The sequence below is a fragment of the Schistocerca piceifrons genome, chromosome 4, assembly GCF_021461385.2.
Source record: "Schistocerca piceifrons isolate TAMUIC-IGC-003096 chromosome 4, iqSchPice1.1, whole genome shotgun sequence".
Lineage (NCBI taxonomy): Eukaryota > Metazoa > Arthropoda > Insecta > Orthoptera > Acrididae > Schistocerca > Schistocerca piceifrons.
The window spans coordinates 79,323,098-79,348,946 of NC_060141.1; the positions used below are offsets into that span (position 1 = coordinate 79,323,098).

The window sequence follows — 25,849 nt, forward strand, 5'->3', positions numbered from 1 at the left end:
ATCAGTTATTTTGCTTCCCAAATAGCAAAACTCCTTTACTACTTTAAGTGTCTCATTTCCTAATCTAATTCCCTCAGCATCACCCAACTTGATTTGACTACATTCCATTATCCTCGTTTTGCTTTTGTTGATGTTAATCTTATATCCTTCTTTCAAGACGCTGTCCATTCTGTTCAAGTGCTCTTCCAAGTCCTTTGCTGTCTCCAACACAATTACAATGTCATTGGCAAATCTCAAAGTTTTTATTTCTTCTCCATGGATTTTAATACCTACTCTGAATTTATCTTTTGTTTCCTTTACTGCTTGCTCAATATACAGATTGAATAACATCGGGGAGAGGCTACAACAGTGTCTCACTCCCTTTACAACCACTGCTTCCCTTTCATGTACACATTTATATTTCAAATTGTAGTGGCTTTCTGTAAAACAGTGTATTTAGCAAAAGTTTATTTTCGCAAGAAAAAAATGATAATTTCTGACCTTCACTATTTGTATCAGTGCATGCACTTATGCATGTTTACTAAACCTTTGTACATGTGAACTAAAATATATGAAAACGTCTGAAACTGATTATTATATGGATAGCAAACAAACATATAAACAAATCCACATTTTGTGATGACATGGATACTTGCTCTTCCACAAAATAATGAATGGATTTGAATCCTTTCAAGAATACCTACATGACTGAGACTTGCCACTCTAGGGATACTGAACATACTATCTGTCATCCCGGTATTAATAGTGTTCCCCTTATCTTGCTATGATTGAAATAAAAACATTGGGCTGTATCCAAAGACTTGCATAGATCTCTGGTCATGAGTATTGTTAGCCTAGATACAACCCAGGCTTCTCTGGCATTTTCTTTACCTCAACCTAAATTATTTTTCTTTCATATTTATCGAAAATTTGCCAGTTTCATCACAATTACCTTTCCCAGAACAGTGAAGCAATTTAAGATGGAATGGAGGAAACGGTTTCATCCAGCAATGCCATATTTTCTGATATTTTTACAGGATAAATAATAACAAAACTCTAATATAGTGCATTAAACTGTATATTTTCATAGTACATAAATATAAAACTGGACACCACTAATCATGGCACATTACTTTACAAACAAGTGAATCAACATTGCCCTTGCTCCATTTTTTTCTAACACCAAATCACAGCACCGGACACAAGACTTCATGCAAATATATTACTAGCAGTAAAGCAGAACTTTGATTAAGTGCATCTCAATGTTATTTTTACTATTTTGGGTATGAATTTTGTGTTGACATACTGATATGTGGCACAGCCTAATATCCATGGTAAGACTGAGTTGACAAACTAATGAATATGATTATGATTCTGTAAGAAGTCATACTAGTTATGCAGCATGATTTAAAGTCTGTGAAGACAGAGAGCTTTGCACTGTGTCATGTCTCCTGTGCTGTGATTCATTGTTACAAGCACAGGGAGCAAATACCATGTTGACTTACATGTTTGCAAAACAGATGTGCCCCAGTTGTGGTTTTCACATATATACTTGCATACTATGAAAATGTGCAGTTTATTTGATTGTACATATTGATGGTCTCTCAAAAGCATTTTATGTTTGGTACTATTAGTTGTGTAAAAATGTTGGGAAATGTCATGGCAGTGACTAAAATTGATATTAGAATAGAATCCATGGGAAGTAGAGAATTTTTGTTTTACATTACATCTAGAGTTATGGTACTTTGTGTGGGAAATGGCCTCTCATTTTTAGATTATATGATATTTACAACCTTGAGAAAACAGTCTATATCCCAGTTCAGTTTCAATAACTATCAGTTATCAGTGTTAATAAACTACTGCCCTCAAATTTACAACATTTTTAACTGGGAATGAAAAAAAGCAAGTTTGGTAGACACCAGTGATCTTGCATTATACAGCTAAAAACTCCCAATAACATATTGACATTAATGCAAAATTTTCCTGTCCCTATTGATAGACACTATGGGAGAAATTTCAGCACCTTAAAATTTACAACAAAAGTAGAACACAGTACCAGAGCAATTTAAAAAATTCCTAGCCAATATTTAAACAAAATGAATTGATAGATCAATGGATATAAGTATTGCCTTTAATTCCTGTTGTAGTGATATTTCAGAATAAAATTCAGTTGTCAATTTATTTTGCCATCTGGCTACAGCCACTCTTGTACATACAGCTGAGCACAGTAGTGCTCAGCCCCAGTCCATGATCGTTGACTAAGATGACAATATTCATCTTCTAGTACTCCAGCTGTGTGATCACTGTATGACGCAGAATTATGCATGAAAGTTACTGGTAAATGTAGTCTGCATGAGAGATTTGTATTTTGTCTGTATCAAGTGGTACATTAGAGACAGTTATAAACACTCATGATGTTCCTGTGGAAATAGATTGTACAAAGTTAAGTAATTCTTCTCATCTATGTTATAATAAAGTAATATGTGTTATATCATCCCCTCATTCTCCTTTTGGAGCGAAATAAAGAACACACCACTGTACTGAGGAATATATTTTTGTCTGGTACAAAAGATTCACCATCAGTTTATTGTGCAAAATAATGCCTGTTTAACATTATATATTCAAAACACTACAAAAGCAAAAAAATCCTCAAAAATTATTCCATGGTAGCAGTACTAAACTGATGTGTAGGAAGAGTCAAAAATTTAATGAAAATGGGGTAGGTGACTATGTTTCATCACTCCCATCTTAATAACTGGTGAACAATATTTTAGTTTAGGAAACTCTTTTAATTAATATAAACACCATTTTTGGAATTATGACAGGACCACAAGTGTTCATACAAATAAAGATTAACCTTAAAAAATTATACAGAATAAATTATTTGGCATCTGTAAAGGGCACTTTATGTACAGGGGTAAGAACCTGTATGAATTGTCAGGAATATTACAGTATCTAAACTAAAACAATGACAGATGTTGTAAACCAGTCTGAGCATGTCGAATAAATTACCTATTACACTAGTGTGGAAATGATATCTTTACAATCACACAGATTCTGTACAGTTCACAGCTCCCTGTTGATCTTTACACAGTCCTGATACTGCAACTTGGCAACAGCAGAATAGGAGCCTCTAAATGAAGCCAAGAAGCAGTTACATATGGTTTTTGTTTTGTTACTTCGGAAGTACTTAGTAACAAAGCTTTTCATTCAATGTAGATATCTTCTACAGGGTAAGCAGTCTCAATGAATTTTGTGTAGAATCGGTGAAATGCCCGCCTGAAACATTTAAAAAGAAAAAGATATTATGACAAGTAATCAGCTTACATAAAGATTATACATACAAAAATTAATTAAGCAGCATGTGATGACAAAATGCAGATAGTAAATTAAGTGGTCACTGTGGATTTAGATATGTGCCTTGAGGTATCACAAAATCTCTTCATTTAGTATTATGTGTAGAATGCTGTGATGTGAGACAGGGAAGAGGGCCAGAGCTGGACTGAACCAGTGAGGCAGATTAACAAATACTGAGATAGTACACTGACCCATGTAAGCATGGTGTTTGGGCAACTTTCCATACTTCTCTCAGAAAGCCTTGTTTCCCACCTCTGCCTCAGAAACACGACATACATTTTGTTAAAACATAAATACTCCCAAAAATTGTTTACTGAAATCACAGACAGGTGGTGCACACAACTCTAAGTTGTGGCAACAGGAAGGCCTTCCTGTCACAGAATGAAAATAGAAGTAATTGCCCAATCAAGGATGTTTGATTGTCCATCATTAGTAAATTCTGCTACAGGTAGGACAAATCCTGAAGAAAAGAATTTATCCATAAGTATTAAATCAAGTTAATTTTATTTTGAAACTTCTGTAGGTAGTGGATGCCCTTGGCCTATTTTACTAACATTTCTACAACTGAATAGTTACCACAGCAGCTATAAAATGCCCTCAGAAACATAGACTACATTACCTTTGTGATTGAATAGCTGTAACCAGCAAGAAGTTAGTGCTTGTGGAGGTAATGACTATGAAACTTATCCTAAAAAACAAAATTTCTTTGCACAGTGACATAGTGAGCCTTATTTTTCAGCAATGGAAATATTTATGGTTCACATTTTCAAACATTTGATAAGCCTTTAAATGAATCTGACCAAATAAAATTCACAATATCTGAATAAACTGAAATGCATTTGCTCAGGGCACCTTAGAATGGACTGGAACACACTTATTTTTTTGTTTATTTGAAGTCCGTAAACTGTGTGATTCCCTATGTAGCTACAAAGATATGGGGCTGATGTTAAACAGATTTTCACATGTTATATTTGTGTACAATAGCAGATATCCAGTAATGACAGCAATAACTTAATATTTATCTTAAACAGTTAAGTAGATTCGAATATACATAAAAATCTAGCACACATACAATAGTGGCTACAGTAACAGGAATGACAAAAGATGCAATGTTTATTTTAATATACTAAAATATAGAACATACATCGTAGATGTATCTTCTTATATATGAGTGCAAGCTTATGATTTCTATATAATTCTGCAGAACATTAACAAATAGAAATTCTGCCTTAATCAGGAGGCAAGCAATAAAAGCAACTGTAAGTTCTGTTGAACACTGAGTGGGAGAGGTTAAGGTCAGGCAGTTAATAGAAGTTTGCCATCAGGTACTCATCGCCACGATAAAAAGTATTTTTCTTTTGTAAATCCTTAACTTTCTTTCTGAAGCTACTGCTTTTGTTTTTAATTGATAGCAGTAGTTTGTTGAAGAATAAAAATACAAATACAAATTGAGCATATTTACATGCAATTGGTGTCATCAGTGTTAACACAATAATAATAATATAAACTCTAACACGACAAATGTCATTAATACAAATAATAATCCAAGATGGATGCAATACATATTTATGCAAATGTCAATAATAACAAGAAGTTTCCTGAGACATCAATTATAAGATAAATGAACTAGACAGTTCAGTGAATGGCAAATAAATAATCAAACAGATAATTAACAATAAGTACATGAAACTGCAATAAAATCGATCCACACTGTGGCATATGTATAGTTTGCAGTTAATTTATTGTTCATTCTCATATGGAAAGTGGGTCACTTGTCACATATTCAAGGAACTCTTGAACAGAGTAAATTACTTTACTTTTCATCCACCTTGAAAGACTAGTTTTAAATTTATTTACTTGCACTGTGTAGGCATTTTCAGGTAATTTGTTGAAGTAGACAAGACCAAGATATCTGTAACTGTTATGTGTCTTTGCAAGCCTAGCATATGGCATATTAATTTATGTCCACTTCTTATGTTATGGTCATGAACTGTCCTCCGTAAGTCAAATTTACTCAGATTCTCTTTAACAAAGACAAGGCAGTTGTAAATATATAGGCCATGCACTGTCATTATTTTTACTTTCTTAAAATAGTCTTGACATGATTCATATGGACTAACTACTTCTATGCACCTTTTGGCTTTCTTTTGCCATTTGAACATTAATTTTGAGCCTACAGAACTGCCCCATAATAGTATTCCATAACTCAGGTGGGAATGAAGAATGCAAAATATGCATGTAACAGAAGTCATTTACTGACACTGCTCCTCAGCTTGTACAGCAGATAGGTGACAAGTGCCAGTTTGCCACATAACTTCCCTGTGTGGGTATCCCAGCTGAGCTTTTGACCTATATGAAATCCTAATAATTTTACTATTTTGTTATCATGACTGGGAGCATGCAGACAATACAATAGCTTCAGTTTTACTATCTTTCTTCTGCAGTACATTTGCCTCAAACCAAGTAGTGCATCTCTCCATTGCCGCTGCCATGCTGTATTACACAGTTTCAAGGTTGGTATTACATGTGATGAGCATTGTGTCACCAGCATATAGCACTGCATCACATGGTATAACTGCAGGTAAATGATTTATATAAATAATGAAACAGAAAGGTCCAGGAACAGATCCTTGAGGTATACCCTTTACAACTAGGAGATATTCTGACATTTGATTATTTACCTTAACTGACTGTTTTATATTGTCCAACTAAGACTGGATTAGGCACTCTCACTCCATAGTTGTAGAGCTATTTTACGACAATATTGCGGGAAACTATATCAAAAGCTTTCCTGAGGTCCATCAGTGTTGCACAGATAATATCTTTATTTTCAAAACAACTGTATAGTTTTGCTACCATACTCTCAACTGCTTTGACAGGCTGGACCTGAAACCATACTGTGAGGAGGTAAGTATATCATTAAGTTCAAAATATTGACTCGTCTGTTTATGCATGCAGTATTCTATTATTTTTGATGTTAGAGGTATAAGTGATATTGGTCGATAGTTATCTGGAGATGCTATATCTCCTTTTTTATGTTCTAGTTTAACTACAGATATTTTGTTGATTATTTTAGTCAGTGGCATTACAATTTGATTTCTGATATATTTAAGAACATAATGTGAGAGACCATAGTAGCCCTCTGCTCTAGAATTACTGATCTTAGCTATTGATTTATTAACCATCTTCTGAGTTACATGAGTCCAGTGAAAGCTCTCTGTCTGCTTACTACTAATTTCTGGGAGCAGTGCCTCTGCCTTTCTCATATTGTCCATTATGCTGTTATCTGATTCAGGACTGACAAAATGTGCATTTAGAATATCAGGTGGAATTGGTGTCTGGTATACTTTATCATTACAGTTTATTTCTGTTTTATTAATTTCCCATACAGCTTTGAATTTATTCACTGAGTTCAGTATATATGTATCACTTGCTTTGCACTTAGCTGCCTTGATTTCAGAACTGTAAATCTTATTCACTTTCATACACATTTCCTTGTCGGCATTATTGTGCCTGGATCTATAATGATAGAGTATTATGATTCTTATTCTACTTGTGGCATGTACCAGTTTTTAGATTTGGTGGTTTGGTGTAACGATTTTGCTTTCATATTTTCTTGCTCCATTTAGGACAACATGCCTCAAAATTTTCAGTTAACAGTTCTAAAAATTTGTTGGTAGTTTCATTTGGACCTGCAGTTATTTTATCCCATTTTATTAAGTTCAATTTACTTATCAACCTGTTTAGCTTTGATTCGTTAATTGGTCTTATTATTTTTCTACAGCTTGTAGAAGTTTCTGTTGCTTTACTGTTAAGAGTTTGTCTGAGCCATAGTCCCTCATGATCTGAAATGCCTAGCTCGATTGTGTCGAATTCTGTTTTGTTTAGATGAAAATAATATATTATGTTATCTAGACATATTTTCTGTCTTGTGGGTTCGTCATTTACGCAACTGAAGTTAAGGGATCTTAATGTATTTAGCAAGTGAGCAATCTTCCTATTCTTAAACCTAATGTCTATATTGATATCACCAAATATTAGTGTCCTGTAATCTTTGTATCTGAGTAGCAGGAATATCAATTTGTCCAGGGGTTCCACAAACATGTCTTCATTGTGTTTTGGGGGGCTGTATACTGAAATTATTATAATTGCCTGTTTTGGCAACATTATGGCTGCAGCTTCAAATTTTGCTTCTATGCACAGGCCACTTAAATCTATAACTTCATAGATTGGGTTCACACTATTTTCTACATATACAGATACACCACCATGCTTAATATTGTTCTATATAAGCTGGTTGCCAATTCATATCCAAATTGTACACTTAATTTTAGTTCCTCATTGCTAAGCCAGTGTTCATTTATTGAAATCAGTGTGCAGTTTAACTTTTCCAGCCAATACTGAAGTTCATTAAGTTTATTCTTAAGAGACTGCACATTAATACGTAAGAACATTACACATGAACTTATCTTACTGTGGTTTTCCCGTAGCCCTTCAGCAACAAATTATTGTGATCTACATCTACAGCTACACCCATACTCCGCAAGCCACTTGACAGTGTGTGGCGGAGGGTACCTTGAGTACCTCTATCGGTTCTCCCTTCTATTCCAGTTTCGTTTTGTTCGTGGAAAGAAGGATTGTCGGTATGCTTCTGTGTGGGCTCTAATCTCTCTGATTTTATCCTCATGGTCTCTTGGTGAGATATGCGTAGGAGGGAGCAATATACTGCTTGACTCCTCGGTGAAGGTATGTTCTCAAAACTTCAACAAAAGCCCGTACAGAGCTACTGAGCGTCTCTCATGCAGAGTCTTCCACTTGAGTTTATCTATCATCTCCATAATGCTTTCGTGATTACTAAATGATCCTGTAACGAAGTGCGCTGCTCTCCATTGGATCTTCTCTATCTCTTCTATCAACCCTATATGGTACGGATCCCACACTGCTGAGCAGTATTCAAGCAGTGGGCGAACAAGTGTACGGTAACCTACTTCCTTTGTTTTCAGATTGCATTTCATTAGGATTCTTTCAATGAATCTCAGTCTGGCATCTGCTTTACCGACAATCAACTTTACATGATCATTCCATTTTAAATCACTCCTAATGCGTACTCCCAGATAATTTATGGAATTAACTGCTTCCAGTTGCTGACCTGCTATATTGTAGCTAAATGATAATGGATCTTTCTTTCTATGTATTCGCAGCACATTACACTTGTCTACATTGAGATTCAATTGCCATTCCCTGCAATGGGATGGAACTGCTGTTTTCCTCTTCCTCAGTATACAACCATTCCTTCAGATGGCATGGTGGTTGTTCTTGTTTTGTTAAGGGGATGAATGGCTCCTATTACTTCTGCCAGTGTAGATGTTGCATTTGCAGTTATTGCTGTTGATTCTTCTCTTGTTGCCTGTGTTTCTGATGATAATGGTGCTGCCGATGGTGACTATGGCTCTGTTGCTGTACCCAATGGTGGTTGTGGTTCTGTTGTTGACTAGGATGATGATGACATTTCTTTTTTGGTTGTTGCTACTGCTTCTAATAATAGTTTTGTTTATGTAGGCTGCCCATATTGTTCACCATATTGTGATTTCTGCTTAATCATTCTCTTACCAGATGAATATTTGGCTTCATTCTTGTGTCATGACTGTGGATTTCTCCATTCGTTATAAAGGGATATATATATTATATATATATATATATATAAATAGAGGGAAACATTCCACGTGGGAAAAATATATCTAAAAACAAAGATGATGTGGCTTACCAAACAAAAGTGCTGGCAGGTCGATAGACACACAAACACAAACATACACACATAATTCAAGCTTTCACAACTGACGGTTGCTTCATCAGGAAAGAGGGAAGGAGAGGGAAAGATGAAAGGATGTGGGTTTTAAGGGAGAGGGTAAGGAGTCATTCCAATCCCGGGAGCGGAAAGACTTACCTTAGGGGGAAAAAGGACAGGTATACACTCGCACACACACACACATATCCATCCGCACATACACAGACACAAGCAGACATTTGTAAAGGCAAAGATTTTGGGCAGAGATGTCAGTCGAGGCGTAAGTACAGAGGCAAAGAAGTTGTTGAAAGACAGGTGAGGTATGAGCGGCGGCAATTTGAAATTAGCGGAGGTTGAGGCCTGGCGGATAACGAGAAGAGAGGATATACTGAAGGGCAAGTTCCCATCTCCGGAGTTCTGACAGGTTGGCGTTAGTGGGAAGTATCCAGATAACTCGGACGGTGTAACACTGTGCCAAGATGTGCTGGCCGTGCACCAAGGCATGTTTAGCCACAGGGTGATCCTCATTACCAACAAACACTGTCTGCCTGTGTCCATTCATGTGAATGGACAGTTTGTTGCTGGTCATTCCCACATAGAAAGCTTCACAGTGTAGGCAGGTCAGTTGGTAAATCAAGTGGGTGCTTTCACACGTGGCTCCGCCTTTGATGGTGTACACCTTCCGGGCTACAGGACTGGAGTAGGTGGTGGTGGGAGGGTGCATGGGACAGGTTTTACACCGGGGGCGGTTACAAGGGTAGGAGCCAGAGGGTAGGTCTGCTTGTGTCTGTATATGTGTGGATGGATGTGTGTGTGTGTGTGTGTGTGTGTGTGTGTGTGTGTGTGTGTGTGTGTGTGCGCGAGTGTATACCCGTCCTTTTTTCCCCCTAAGGTAAGTCTTTGCGCTCCCGGGATTGGAATGACTTCTTACCCTCTCCCTTAAAACCCACATCCTTTCGTCTTTCCCTCTCCTTTCCTCTTTCCTGATGAGGCAACAGTTTGTTGCGAAAGCTTGAATTCTGTGTGTATGTTTGGGTTTGTTTGTGTGTCTGTCGACCTGCCAGCACTTTCATTTGGTAAGTCACATCATCTTTGTTTTTTATATATATATATATATATATATATATATATATATATATATATATATATATATATTACAAAAGAAACTGCCTAGAATATAAATAGAAGGGACTACCAATATATTAAACTCTTTGAAAATGGGTTTGGTGGCAGATCATATTGGTATTCTCTTCATTACTTTAATTATATTAAATTTTTATTTGTCCTTTTGATCATTTGTTGTACAAGGTATACAATATGATATTGGACAAGTCATTGTGATTTACAGTACATGTTTTTAAATCATACAAGAATATTTACATTGATTTAGGCTTAATATTATCACAACTGAAGGTTCAGCTTCCATACATTATATTTAACCTTGGCAATAAATTTTTATGCTTAGAGATATTCATATATACTATAATAACATTTTTGCAATAATTATTTCTGGACAGCAGTTTTAAATTTTGAAGTGTCTTTTATTGTTTTAATGTTTGTAGGTAGCTTATTGTATAGTCTGTTTCCTGTTTGCAGTGGTCCATTCTGTTTTAGTGTTGTGTGTGCATGTTGAACATGTATGTCCTGCCTTCTCCTTGTGTTATACAGGTGGGTGCTCTGATCGGTTGACACAATATTGTTGCTGTTTTCTAAGATTTTCCTTACAAATATGATTACTTGTAAAATGTACAGACATGCTAGTGGAAGGATATGTAGTTTCTTGAATAAGGGCTAGCATGAGCTTCTTGATACAGCATTTTCTTCTGCTTTTGGCATACAAAACATCGGAGTAAGAATTCTGCCTGGACGAAGTACACATCTTTGAGAGTCTCTTTTGGTATGCAATCAGAAAGAATTTTGATAGTTTAGCAAATGGTTTTTAATTTATTTGTAATGTATTTTGTACATTGTACCCATCTTAGATCTTATTGGATCCATACCCCAAGAAATTTCGTAGAGCTTACATTTTCGAGGGTTCTAGTAAACAACTCTATGTCTGGTGCTAGTGGACATTTATTTTGCACTGTGTGTATATGCATTGTAACTGTTTTTTCTGTGTTTATTACTAAGTTGTTACCAAAATACCAGTCTGTAATGTGGGTGGTACAATTTTTAATCTCATGTTGTAATTCTTCTTTAGTCCTTCCTTTTATCGTCACATTTGTGTCATCCTCAAATTTTATGTAATTATGGCATGGGCTAGTCGGTTCCAAGTCATTTACAATGAGTAGAAACAGAACTGGTCCTAGAATGGAACCTTGTGGTACACCACACTTGATGCTCTGCTTTTCTGAGCAGTAGGACTTTATCTTGTTCCCTTCTTGGATAGTAAGCTCAACTATTTGCTCTCTGTTTTGGAGATATGATTTTATCCATTCATAGGCCGGGCCCCTAATACCTACAGATTCAAGTTTCTGAACTGTGACTGATGACATCAAATGCTTTAGAGAGATCTAGAAATATGGCTGAGATATGTTCTTTATTGCCTATTGCATTTAAGGCTTCATTTAGGAATGGAAAGATAGCTGTCTCAGTAGATTTATATTTTCGGAATTCATGTTGAGTATTAGTTTTTGAATGAGGAAACGTTTATGTGAGTAGCCCCCCAGAAAGGGATGCCATATGCTATTACTGATTGCATAAGCCATAATAAACAGTTTTTAGTGAGTGAATATTACATGACTGCCTGAGAATTCTGAAGCATAGCAGAGACTACCAAGTTTGGGTAACAGTTGTGTGCTGTAATGGCCCCACTGGAGCGAACTGTAATCTGGACTCCCAAAAACTCATTAAACTTCTTTGCCTTCTGTCTTCAAGGGTTCCAGATAGGCATGACAGTTTCAGGATGGGTAGAAGAGCGTATAAGCTATACTGTTTGTACTTAACAGTAATTTATTACAGTGTAGCTATATTACAGTTGTATCATTAATTTTGAGCTTCAATTTCATGGCTGAGTCTGACTTGGAGAGGACGTTTATGTCATCTGCAAACTACACAAAGGAACTATTAGGAAGATTTGAGGGAGATATTTGGTTTTGAAGATTAGAATTACCTTCACATGATATTTTATGATATTTCCATAGCAACAAGTTAATTGCCACAAGATTATTTAATTCACAATGTGCTAATTTCCATTATATTTTTTACCAACAATACAACACTGTTCTGAATTAAGTTTAATGTCTGAACTTTTTGACACTTGTACACTCAAACTAGAAATGGAGCATCTGAGATCTTTAGTCAACTTATCATTGAGACAGGCAAACCTATCCATCTCAGATGTTCATATTTCCCTTGATATAAATTTATTTTCTTCTTTCTTCTGCTTTTGTTCTGTATACATTATACAGCATGAAAGATGAAGACTGCCTATGTCTGCCAATAAAAGCATTAAATAATTTAAAGAGTAAAAGTAAAATCAAACAATAGAAAATCCAGGATGTAATAATGACAATAATGTGGAAAGGATAGATTGCTGCTCACAATATAGAGGGATGCTGAGCTGCAGACAGGCACGACAATAAGTCTGCCAAACATGTGAGGTTTAAGCCAAAAAGCCTTATTCTAAAGTAGAAGATGTACATGCATTCATGCAAGCACAATTGACAAACACATCACTGACTCTGGCCATTGTGGCCAGTTTGGCACAGGTAAAAAGCAGCCATTGATATCGGGCATGTTGTGCTCAACAGCATGTTCCAACACTGGATGGCGAACTCTGCTCAGGGCCACAGTTTGAAAGCGGTTATTCATTCAGGTAGACAGCTGGTTAGTGGTAATAATTACATAAAATACTGCAATAAAACTGGTATATGACAGGACTACTTTCACAGGTAGTTTTACCTCTGACACGCCAGGCTAGGAACGTGTAGCATTAACCTGTGATGACACTGGAATAGGGCATGCTGTATGTGTGTGTGTGTGTGTGTGTGTGTGTGTGTGTGTGTGTGTGTGTGTGTGAACAAGTCTCACTCCTGGGTCTTTCACAGGAGTATGACCCATGTGGCAATGGGTTAGGACTGAGTGTGGCGTAAGGATGGACTAGGATATTGCATATATTGGATGGATAGCAGAATGTACTTTGAGGGGCCAGGGAAGGATTGTGGATAGGATGTTCCTCATTTTCAGACATTATGATGAATTGTCAAAGCCCTGGCAAAGGATATGGTTCAGTTGTTCCAGTCTGAGATGACATTGAGACATTAGTGGGGTGTTCCTTTGCAGCTGGTTCTTGGGATTGGATTACGGTTGAGGGAGGATATGGTGCTGGAAATCTGTCTGTGGACTAGATTTGAGGATAGTATCTGTCTATAAAGGCCTTAGTAAGATCTTCAGCATATGGGGCAAGTAATCTGTCATCACTGCAGATGTACCATCCACAACTTTGATGACAGCTATCAAAATGCAGTAATTTTTATGGCTAGTAGGCTTTATGTGTACAGAAATATGGATGGAGCCATCAGAGAGGTGATGGTCAACATTTGGGAATGTGGCACATTGGTTTGAGGAGGACCAAGTGAAGCAGATTGGAGTGGAGATGTTGAGGTTGTGGAGTAATGAAGATAGGGCATTGGTTTCCAAGCTGGGTGTAATTACCCCCTCAGGGGTAAAAACTAAATGATTTGATCCTGTTTCAGTCATGAGACTAAATTATTTTCAAAAGATCATAACTATTATCACAGTTTTGTAAGGCTCTAACATTGTTTATATAAGTTATCAATAACTACTTTTCCTCAATGAGTAGCATTATTCAGGCGGAGGTTACAGGTTCCTCATATAGTCCATCCACTAGACACATATGTTGTGCATTGTCCCATACATTGCTGATGATAAAGGTCTGACTCAAATGTAAAAGCTAAATATCTCATGAAAATGTCTTCTCCAAGTTGTAAATAGTAACTTCAGTTGCCCAGAAATTGCTTCATTGCTCACTTTCAAACAGGTAAATTAAATGATTGACAGCATGACACTGCGGTAACTACATTAAGCTGAGTACAGTATTATTATTATTATTGTTAGACTGTGTGACAAAGCAAACTGGGATATTTTTACTTCCTCTCTTGCTTTGCCATCTGCCTTCTTAAAATTAATTTTTTCACATCTGACTAATTCCCATTAATATACGTGAGTATAATATGCATTTTTGCAAAAGAGAAAGGTTGGCCCTCAGTTTTAAAGAATATAACACCAGATATAATTTAGTGCTTAGTTTTAGATATGTAATTGATTTTCTAATTTATTTTGACTATTTCTATTTAATACTTTCATTATAGGGTGAAATCAGTAATTGTTTTGTGACTTAAGTTCTGTTGTTGTCTTGTAAACAAATATAAATTCTGTACTAATTATAAACATTTGGAAGGTGAAACACTAGCATTCTTTAAATATTTATTTGGCTCTATTTGAAAACATGTTTGTAAAGCCAGCCCTTAATTAATTCCAAAGTAATTACCAGTTTTGTCAAAAGTATTCTTTGTATATAATAGAGGGAAACATTCCACGTGGGAAAAATATATATAAAAACAAAGATGCTGTAACTTACCAAATGAGAAACTGTTGGTATGTTGATAGAGACAATAAAAAACCCACAAACACATGCACAAATTTCAAGCTTTCGCAACCCAAGGTTGCTTCATCAGGAAAGAGGGAAGGAGAGGGAAAGACGAAAGGATTTTACATATGTCTGCCTGTGTCTGTATATGTGCGGATGGATATGTGTGTGTGTGTGAGTGTATACCTGTCCTTTTCTCCCCCTAAGGTAAGTCTTTCCACTCCCAGGATTGGAATGACTCCTTACCCTCTCCCTTAAAACCCACATCCTTTCGTCTTTCCCTCTCCTTCCCTCTTTCCTGATGAAGCAACCATTGGTTGTGAAAGTTTGGAATTTGTGTGTGTGTTTGTGTGTTTTTTATTGTCTCTATCAATATACCAACACTTTCTCGTTTGGTAAGTTACAGCAGCTTTGTTTTTATATGTATTCTTTGTATAACTATATATGTTAATTTCATTATATAAACAAATAATTTGACTTAATCCTTGCAGTGGAAGAAACTGTTAAAAAGAAAGAATTTTTCTATGTTTTCAGTTAATTGAATGAAGTATGTTTTAATTGTAATTTCTGTAAATTAAACATCAAACAGTGTGTAATTTCAGTGCCTATTATTGTGATGATATGTAAGCACCCAAGTTTTGGTCCCGAGACAGTCAGTCCATGACCGAGTTTCAGACGAGGAACCCATATTGGCTAGATCAACAACAATGCATCCACTTAACTGTGAAATAAGTTAATAGGGTGTGTGCTAAAACAATGACAGTGTCTGTTCAATACTTAGCTTATTACATGGGAAGAACTGTGTGGTTAGGTTTCCACTGTTCGTAGATGTTAAACAGTAAACTATTGTCGTAGTATGTTGATGTTTGCCTGAAAACTATTAATGAGGCTTATCGTAAGTTAACAATAGTGCACTGGGCATATTAAATGTGTAATATTGGGGGGTTGTGAACAGTGAAAGTAAAGAACTGTGAAATGTAACTGTGCAGCTGTTTGCTACTCATTTATAGTAGTCAGTGTTGAACACTGTGCCTTCCGATCTAAGAAAACTTGTACGTATACTGGGACTTCAGATTGTGGACCTAAGGGATGGTACAGAAGATCTTCCCATCGAGATTCTTATCGGAGCTGATTACTATTGGAAAATTGTTCAAGATTCCCCTCAGATTCAACTAACGTCATCAGTTGTTCTGGTACCTTCCATTCTAGGTTGGATTCTTAGTGGAAGCAAATCAAGCACCAAGGTTAACCTTGTGACGGCAAACTACATCAGTTTAGAGACAGTGACAACAACAGATGGTATTTTATAACGTTTCTGGAATTTAGAAACAATGGGAATCACAGAAGATGAAACTACAACTCTGAATCAGAAGGAATTGGCATTACTGCAAGATTTCTCAAAATCCTACTGCGTCGAAGACAAAAGAAGAGTGGTGTCTTTCCCCAGAAAACCCAACGTTATGTTATCTAATAATCTTCAGCAAACAGAGAAGAGATTTGCTTCACTGGAGAAAAAATTTACGAAGGACAAGAAACTAAAACAAATTTACGAGGTGCAAATGATAGAACGCATCAAGAAGAAACATGTGGAAGTCACCCCTTCTGGACAGAAATTGTGTGACACATTTTATCTGCCACATCATGCAGTAAAGAAAGAAAAGTTAGGTGTCATCAAATGGAGGATTGTATTTGATGGTTCATCACATGACCAGAATGCATGTTCATTCAATGACTCTTTAGAAATAGGTCCTAATTTACTTCCTGACATTCTTTCAGCATTACTGAGATATCGTCTACATCAAGTAGCCTTAATTGCCGATATCAAACAAGCATTTGTACAGTTAGTTCTTCACAGGAAAGATAGAGATCTCGCGAGGATTTTTTGGTAAAAAGTAATCGTAGATCAACAAGGAAACTATATTACAACTGATGAAAGGATTACATACTGCTTCACCCGACTACCTTTCGGGCTTACCTGCAGTCCGTTTCTTCTTGCAGCCTTGCTGGAAGAAATTGCTGTAATGCACAAAACGAATTTTCCGCAAGCTGCTTTACTTGTTGAAGATAATATGTACATGGATGATTTTGTAGCAGGTCTAAAGATGACAATGCTGTAGTTAACTTATATTATGAGCTTACATCATTCATGGGACAGATCAGTCTACCAATGGCAAAGTGGGCCACAAATTCAAGCCAGCTGATTGGAATATGGCAATCAGAAGGTGTCATAAACACTACAGATACAGAGGTACTGGGAGTGTACTGGAACACACAGACTGATGCGCTCAGTGTTGTTCACAACAATGTTACCGACAATGTTATAAATCATTCTGCCACTAAGCGAGAAGTGCTATGAAACACTGCTAGATTCTATGACCCACTGGGTTTGTTGTCGCCTGTGTCCCTCACTGCAAAAATAATTTTTCAAGAAATTTGGTCAAGAAGAATTGAATGGGATGAGCTTTTACCCCTTGATCATAGCAAACACTGGCAAATGTGGGTATCAACATTGATATCATGTTCACACATAAAAATGCCCTGATGGGTTGGTGTATCTGAAAACACTGAGCCAGAAATCCATGTCTTTTGCAACACATCAGAAAAGGCCTACGGAGCAGTCCTTTATGTACGGAACACCACAACAAATATGGTGTCAGTCCATTTAGTTGGTTTGCAGTAAAAACCAATTAGCTCCCATAAAAAAAATAACTCTTCCATGGCTGGAACTTCTAGTGACACTTCTTGGATCAAGACTACTTCATTATTTCTGTAAGGCAACGAGCTATAATGCAAGTTGTGAACCTTGTGGATTGACTCAACTGTAGCCTTAGGATGGATACAACATGACCCTAATTGATGAAAAACCTTTGGGTCAAACTGTGTTATGGAAATACAATGACTAATGAATCCGTCACAGTGGAGGCACTGCCCTGGTGATGAAAATCCAGCTGATCTAACCTCCAAAGGTACCACAGCAGATAAACTTCACCATGCTTCTGTATGGTTCCATGGACCTGCTTGGTTAACAAAGAACAGAACACAGTGACCTCAAATTTTACAGACAGAAGAGCACTCCTTGCCAAAAAAGAAGAAATTAACAGACCAAGTCTTCATGGTACAAACAATGATTCCTATTTTAACAGCTACACGGTACAGTAGTTACTTCAAGCTGTTAAATGTTACAAGATGGGTACTTCACTTTAAACAGCACTTATTGAAAGAAAACAGAACATCTGGAGAACTAACAGCATCAGATTTGGGTGAAGCACACACTTACTGGATTCAAGTTGTTCAACAGCAACATTTTGCGCTCAAACTGCTTGCTCTATACAACAACATGCCTCTACCATGTAATTCTCAGATAGCTCGCTACAACCCATTCTTGGATAATGGTCTTATTCGTCTCGGTGGATGGCTGCAGTTTGCAGAATTACCCAGAGATCAACGCCACCTGATTCTTCTTGAAGGACATCATCATTTCACATGTTTACTGATCCAGCAGACTCACATTCGTTTGCATCACCTTGGAGTAAACATAGTTTTATCTGAACTGAGAACAGAATTCTGGCTCCTTAGAGCTCGACAGGCAATTAAACATGTTCTACACTGTTTCCTACCTTGTAAGATGGTGAAAGCTCACGTTGTTCAACAAACTGAGGCTCCATTACCAGCTGAACTAGTCTCACCACTGAAACCATTTACAGTAACAGGTATTGCCTCTGCTGGTCCATTATATGTCAGACAAGGACATATTATGAAGAAAGCATATATTGCTCTATTCACATGTGCAACAACACGAGCCATACACCTGGAACTATGCTCAGATATGTCAACTGACAGATTTCTTCAAGCCCTACAAAGGTTTGTTGGAAGACGAGGAGTGCCCAGCACAATTTACACTGATAATGTTACTACCTTCCATGCCACGCACTTAGAGCTGAAGGAGCTCTGGCGGGCTCTCACGGCAAGCAAGATGCACAAGTACCTCACCTAGCAAGCCATCACTTGGAAATTCATTGCCCCACATGCGCTTTGGTGGGGAGGATTCTGGGAATGGATGGAGGGATCTGTCAAATGCTGCCTGAGAAAAGTTTTAGGACAGTCGCAGTTGGACAAAGAAGGTCTCAACACAATCCTGGTCAGCATAGAAGCGGCACTAAACTCTAGACCAATTACACAAGGGGGAGAGGAATGTGAGCCACTGACACCCGCACATTTCCTTGTAGGTGATTGACTCACAACACTACCCACTGGTCCAGAATCGCCAGTTAGAAAGGACTTGTCCAAGGAATTTCAATGGCTGCAGAAGATGGTAGAAAACTTCTGGAACAGGTGGAAGAAAGAATATCTGATCCTGCTCAAAAACTTCCATGAAACTCATCAACCAAGGCCAGGTTCAGGAAGACTCCAGCTGGGTGATGTTATTCTACAAGAGGATGTTTATCCACGACACATGTGGAGGAAGGCACGGATAGAAGATCTTCATGAAGGAAGAGATGGGAAAATACGAACTGTAACCTTATGAACATCAGAAGGATCCATAATCTCACGTCCTGTTCAACTGGTCATTCCTCTAGAAGTTGACCAGGGTGGGGAGAGTGTTGCGGGTTGATATTTGTAATTATAGACACTCTGGAAATATTGATTATCCTTGAATTAATGTTTTATATTCCATGATGTACATTCCTTGGAGAGAAATAAATTAATATTGTTTTGAAATCATGGTGTTGTGGGTCCGTAATATGCGGAGGGGGGAGGGGGGGAGGGGGGGGGGGGAGGAGCGAAGGTGGACATAATACCTAATGTCTGATTTCATTCAGGGGTAATGGTCTAAGAAAGATTGAGAACCACTGAGATAGAGTGTCTGTCTTTACTGTCTAGACTCAGGGTCAAGACACACTATACTCATTCCTCCACAGCCTCAAAAACTTCTCTCCTACCTGCTTCATATGGTCCTTCTCAATCCAGTGTGCCATCTTCCTAGACATTGACATCCGCATTCATACTGATCCCACTAACCACAAAACATTACTTCATTTTGGAATGACAAACCTGGGTGTAAGAATGGCAAAACATCATTTTTTTGGGATGAATCCAGGTTCTGTTTACAGCATCATGATGGTTGCGTCCGTGTTTGGCTACATCGCGGTGAACGCACATTGGAAGTGTGTATTCGCCATCACCATACTGACGTATCACCCAGCGTGATGGTATGGGGTGCCATTGGTTACACATCTCAGTCACCTCTTGTTTGCATTGACAGCACTTTGAACAGTGTACGTTACATTTAAGATGTTTTACGACCCGTGGCTCTACCCTTCATTCGATCCCTGCGAAACCCTACATTTCAGCAGGATAATGCACGACCGCATGTTGCAGGTCCTGTACGGGCCTTTCTGGTTACAGAAAATGTTCGACTGCTGCTCTGGCCAGCACATCCTCCAGATCTCTCACCAAGTGAAAACATCTAGTCAATGGTGGCCGAGCAACTGGCTCATCACAATACGCCAGTCACTACTCTTGATGAACTGTGGTATCGTGTTGAAGCTGCATGGGCAGCTGTACCTGTACATACCATCCAAGCTCTGATTTACTCAATGCCCAGGCATATCAAGGCCGTTGTTACAGCCAGATGTGGTTGTTCTGGGTACTGATTTCTCAGTATCTATGCACCCAAATTGTGTGAAAATGTAATCACATGTCAGTTCTAGTATAATATATTTGTCCAATGAATACCCGTTTATCATCTGCATTTCTTATTGGTGTAGCAATTTTAATGGCCAGTAGTGTAGCACATGACTGAAGCAACCCTTTAAGAGAATAATAAGATATTGAGAGAGGGAAGTAGTTTTTTAAAGTGTTGCACACATATAGTTTTGTGTGTTTATGCTGTAGTATAAAGGACATTATAGTGCAATTGAATGTAATAATGTTTGTCATACCATTATTTATTTCTTCTGTATAGCTCAACATGTCTTAATATCACTTTAGCAGCTAATCCCTGGGTAAATACAACAATACTATTAAAATGCTGGGAGGAAGAGAAGGATGTAGGATATAGAAAAAAATGTGGAATTTTTGCAAGAAATCCTCATTGTCATCTCATGATTGGACCACATCTGAAACTAGCTAGTGTGAAATAAATCTTTCATCTGTAGCTGGTCACAGTTTTCCTTCAGTTATATTTAGGAAAACAGCCAAGGTGTTCTCAAACCGTAATGCATATAATAATTAATTATTAAAGATTTTATAGCATCTTGACTCTGTTTGAAAGGGTATCAAATTCACTATGCAAACAGCAGAAGATGATTACTTGTCTCCTACAGCTTCTGTGGATAGTATGATAAGACAGATAAAAATTCTTTGACAAAAATTAGAACTGGCTATAAAAAAAGGCTACAAATAATAATTTTGCTCTGAAAACAAAAATCTATTTCTCTGTTTTGTGTCATTAGTTATGACTCATACATAGACTGGATCAAATCAATTGTTTAGGAGTTAACAGCAAATTAAAAAAAGGCTATAAAAACCATTAGGATGACACAATGTAAGTTATGGGAAAACTTAATATATGTCAAAACCTCCTTGAATCACACTAGTATCCTAGAGATTGAGCCAACCACAATCTACGAACTTGCCACAGTTTCTGTAACAGTTCCTGCCATTCCTTGCCTTGAAAGAATACAAGTAAGTGGATCCTGAATATTATGAATGTGGATATTAATGTACGAAAACCACATGCAAAATGTAACAATGGAAATTACAGGATGGAATAATGCCTGTCTAGAACTCAGCCTAGCGTCTTGCAAAATATCATATTTTACATTGTTGAGTTTATACTCCATCCACCTATACCTGTTAACAGATACTTCATGACCCAGATTATGTTTTAAACCATTATATCTTCAATGTTTCACAAACTACAAACGATTGATTTTCATGGGATTTAGTACCACTTCTTTTGGGCAGAGGGTCTGCTGTCAGCGGTGCAATTTCTTAAAAATGTCCACATCTCCCAACTGTTGAGATCTTCCTATTTGATGATTATATCACCGGCAGTATAATGTTTGTGCGATTACATTATCCACTAGGAGGTGACCAAAAGGCAGTGTTGTATGAGTATAGGAGATTTCTCTTGGTATAAGTATGAGCTACATGGTTGCTGAGTTAATTGAGGCATTAAAAATAATTTTTATACATTGCTTATTTTTAGTCCAGGTTGCACATATTTAAAAACATGAGTAGTTTCAATCACCTTGGATCATCTTCATATTTGCGTAGTTGCATCAGAAACCTGTCTTGTGGTTCCGGTACAGGGAGATTGAAACTAATAATGCATCAGTTAAAGCATAAAGTTCGGCTGGCCAACTTCTGTATAGATGTGTCCTTATGTTTAGTAATCAGATGTCACACTGGAGGAAACAAATTTATTAGGCTCAGAGCTATAATTGCCTTGAAATTGTTTGATGATACAGTTCTGTTTTCTCACTACAGAAAATGATTCAGAACAGCAAAAATGTTAAGAACGGTAGACAGAAACAGGTTAAAAAGAATACCTTGGAAAGAGTAATTACATTTTATATCATTTTTTCCCCTTTAAACCTGGTGCAAACTCCCAAAAGTTTAGTTCTATCCAGTCTGTGTAATAAATAATAACATGAAATAAAAAATATAGTTTTTTCCTCTTTTAGAACAAAATTATTGTTTATTGCCTTTTTGTTTTTGGAAACAAATTATAGCACTGTTGTAATTTTATTTTCTTAGACCTGAGCAGTTTCAGCTACCAAGGACTTCTTCAAGTGTTAAGAGCCTAGCATCATGGAGATACACAGATGCACATTCATCTGTGTACCTCCATGACACTAGACTCATAAAGCCTTGAAAATGGCCGTGGTAGTTGAAACCGGTTGTTGTGTCTGAAAATAAAATTGCCACTGGTGCTATTTTTATTTTCAAATTAATTAATACAGTTTTGGACTGGCTGAACTATTACATCCAACATGCTGGAAAATTGTTTTCTATTTTCTTTTTTTGTGATCTGTTTTTGGAAGTTAGTTTTAATTATTTTTAATTTTTCTTATTTCGTACTTTTCATTGTTATGTTAGCTTTCCTATATTTTTGTTTATTATGCTGACAATATGAAAAAAATTGTTTTGTAAGAACAATTATTTTGCAAGTAACACAATTAATGAGAAAGATGTGGCTTAAAATAAAAGGCATGGCGTAGAAAAGGGTATGGCTTAAAAAAAAGCATGGATTAAAAGAAAAGGTATGGCGTAAAAGAAAAGGAATGCAATGAAATGTACTGAAAAAAGTAGCTACATTCATGAACAAAGGTTCTCTGGAATGTAGATGTAAGTAAGTTCTAAGTTCTGTGAAGAAACTAGGCATGAAAAATAATGTTGTCTTCATTTAGCACATAAATATTTCAAATAAGACTACTGAGCAATGTACTCATTGACTCAGTTTGGTACACAAGTACTCTCAGATGAAACTGCTGAACAATATTATCATCTGAATTTAGTGCACAAAAGATTAATACACACAGCTGATGAAAACAATTTACACCAATTTACTTCGTCATGAAAACATAACTACTAGATTATTGAGAATGAAACACATGAGAAGAAAAATAATTGTTTGCAAAATAAGGCTCAAATTGCTCAGTGTCAGAGGTCCTTTGATGGTGATGCTTTTGAAAAAGTGATCAATGTATTTGCTCGTGTAACTTGTTCCTTGAACAAGAAAACTGAATATGCATGCACTGGAAGAATACTTCAACTATTCATGTAAATAGCTATGTTAGAATAAAAGAAAAAAATACATTCCTTTCTAGGTTTTCCAATGTTTAAAAGAATAAATTATTTCAAAACAAAATTCAGACATCAGTTGCAAATATATTTTTACATTACTTCACTGGTTTTGACAAATTAATTTGTCATCTTCAGAAGCTTAGTGATTACAATAATTACATATAATATGTACATTATTGGACAAGAAACTCAGATCTACTGAAACAGAAATTGAAGCTGCATGAGAGATTGTTTGGGCAAGACTCAGTATCATAGTTGGGCATAAAATGGTGGTTGGATCCTTCTATTGCCCATCAGACCCATCTCCTGATGTAGCCAAAACTGTTAGAAGAAGATTTCAGTTTACTGTACGTAAGTTCCCTAATCATACTGTAAAAATCGTTGGAGACATTAATCATCCAATAATCAGTTGGGAAAATTACAGTTTTGTTAGTGGAGGGTGTGATAAGACATCCTGTGAAACATTACTAAATGCCTTCTCTGAAAGCTACCTGGGCAGATAGTTCAGAACCATACTGATGATGTCAGGCGCGTAATGGGGACCCTTAGGGATATGCAGCAAGAGAGGGGAAGAAAACCAATGTGCACTCCGTGTGCATACCGGGGGTGTCATTCCAGATGTGGAAAGGGTCCTTCCGGATGCCATGAAGGATACAGGGTGCACCCATCTGCAGGTGGTCGCTCATGTCGGCACCAGTGATGTGTGTTGCTATGGATTGGAGGAAATCCTCTCTGGCTTCCGGCGGCTATCTGATTTGGTGAAGACTGCCAGTCTCGCTAGTGGGATGAAAGCAGAGTTCACCATCTGCAGCATCATCGACAGGACTGACTGCAGACCTTTGGTACAGAGCCGAGTGGAGGGTCTGAATCAGAGGCTGAGACGGTTCTGTGACCGTGTGGGCTGCAGATTCCTTGACTTGCACCATAGGGTGGTAGGGTTTCGGGTTCTGCTGGATAGGCCAGGAGTCCACTACATGCAGCAAGCGGCTACACGGGTAGCAGGGGTTGTGTGGCTTGGACTGGGTGGTTTTTTAGGTTAGATGGCCTCGGGCAAATACAAAAAGGGCAACAGCCTCAAAGGGTGCAGGGCAAAGTCAGGACATGCGGGGACCAAGCAGCAATTGGTATTGTAATTGTAAACTGTCGAAGCCGCATTGGTAAAGTACCAGAACTTCAAGTGCTGATAGAAAGCACTGAAGCTGAAATCGTTATAGGTACAGAAAGCTGGCTGAAGCCAGAGATAAATTCTGCCGAAATTTTTACAAAGGCACAGATGGTGTTTAGAAAGGATAGATTGTATGCAACCGGTGGTGGCGTGTTTGCCGCTGTTAGTAGTAGTTTATCCTGTAGTGAAGTAGAAGTGGATAGTTCCTGTGAATTATTATGGGTGGAGGTTACACTCAACAACCGAGCTAGGTTAATAGTTGGCTCCTTTACCGACCTCCTGACTCAGCACCATTGGTGGCAGAACAACTGAGAGAAAATTTGGAATACATTTCACATAAATTTTCTCAGCATGTTATAGTCTTAGGTGGAGATTTCAATTTACCAGATATAGACTGGGACACTCAGATGTTTAGGACGGGTGGTAGGGACAAAGCATCGAGTGACATTATACTGAGTGCAATATCCGAAAATTACCTCGAGCAATTAAACAGAGAACCGACTCATGGAGATAACATCTTGGACCTACTGATAACAAACAGACCCGAAATTTTTGACTCTGTAAGTGCCGAACAGGGAATCAGTGATCATAAGGCCATTGCAGCATCCCTGAATATGGAAGTTAATAGGAATATAAAAAAAAGGGAGAAAGGTTTATCTGTTTAGCAAGAGTAATAAAGGCAGAGTTCAGACTACCTAACAGATCAAAATGAAAATTTCTGTTCCGCCACTGACAATGTTGAGTGTTTACGGAAAAAGTTCAAGGCAATCATAAAATGCGTTTTAGACAGGTACGTGCCGAGTAAAACTGTGAGGGCCGGGAAAAACCCACCATGGTTCAACAACAAAGTTAGGAAACTATTGCGAAAGCAAAGAGAGCTTCACTCCAAGTTTAAATGCAGCCAAAACCTCTCAGACAAACAGAAGCTAAACGATGTCAAAGTTAGTGTAAGGAGGGCTATGCATGAAGCGTTCAGTGAATTCGAAAGTAAAATTCTATGTACCGACTTGACAGAAAATCCTAGGAAGTTCTGGTCTTACGTTAAATCAGTAAGTGGCTCGAAACAGCATATCCAGACACTCTGGGATGATGATGGCATTGAAACAGAGGATGACACGCGTAAAGCTGATATACTAAA

At 37.4% G+C, this 25,849-nt stretch overlaps 1 protein-coding gene across 1 annotated transcript in view; it reads right to left on the bottom strand.

The window, feature by feature from the left end:
- Nucleotides 1–2,544: 2,544 nt before the first annotated feature.
- The window catches only part of LOC124795610 (JNK-interacting protein 1), a 359,281-nt gene continuing 335,976 nt past the window's right edge, over nucleotides 2,545–25,849 (bottom strand). The window contains exon 9 of the mRNA XM_047259681.1: nucleotides 2,545–3,258. Coding sequence (XP_047115637.1) covers nucleotides 3,186–3,258 — 73 coding nt within the window. The 3' untranslated portion in view covers nucleotides 2,545–3,185. The remainder of the gene's footprint in view (nucleotides 3,259–25,849) is intronic.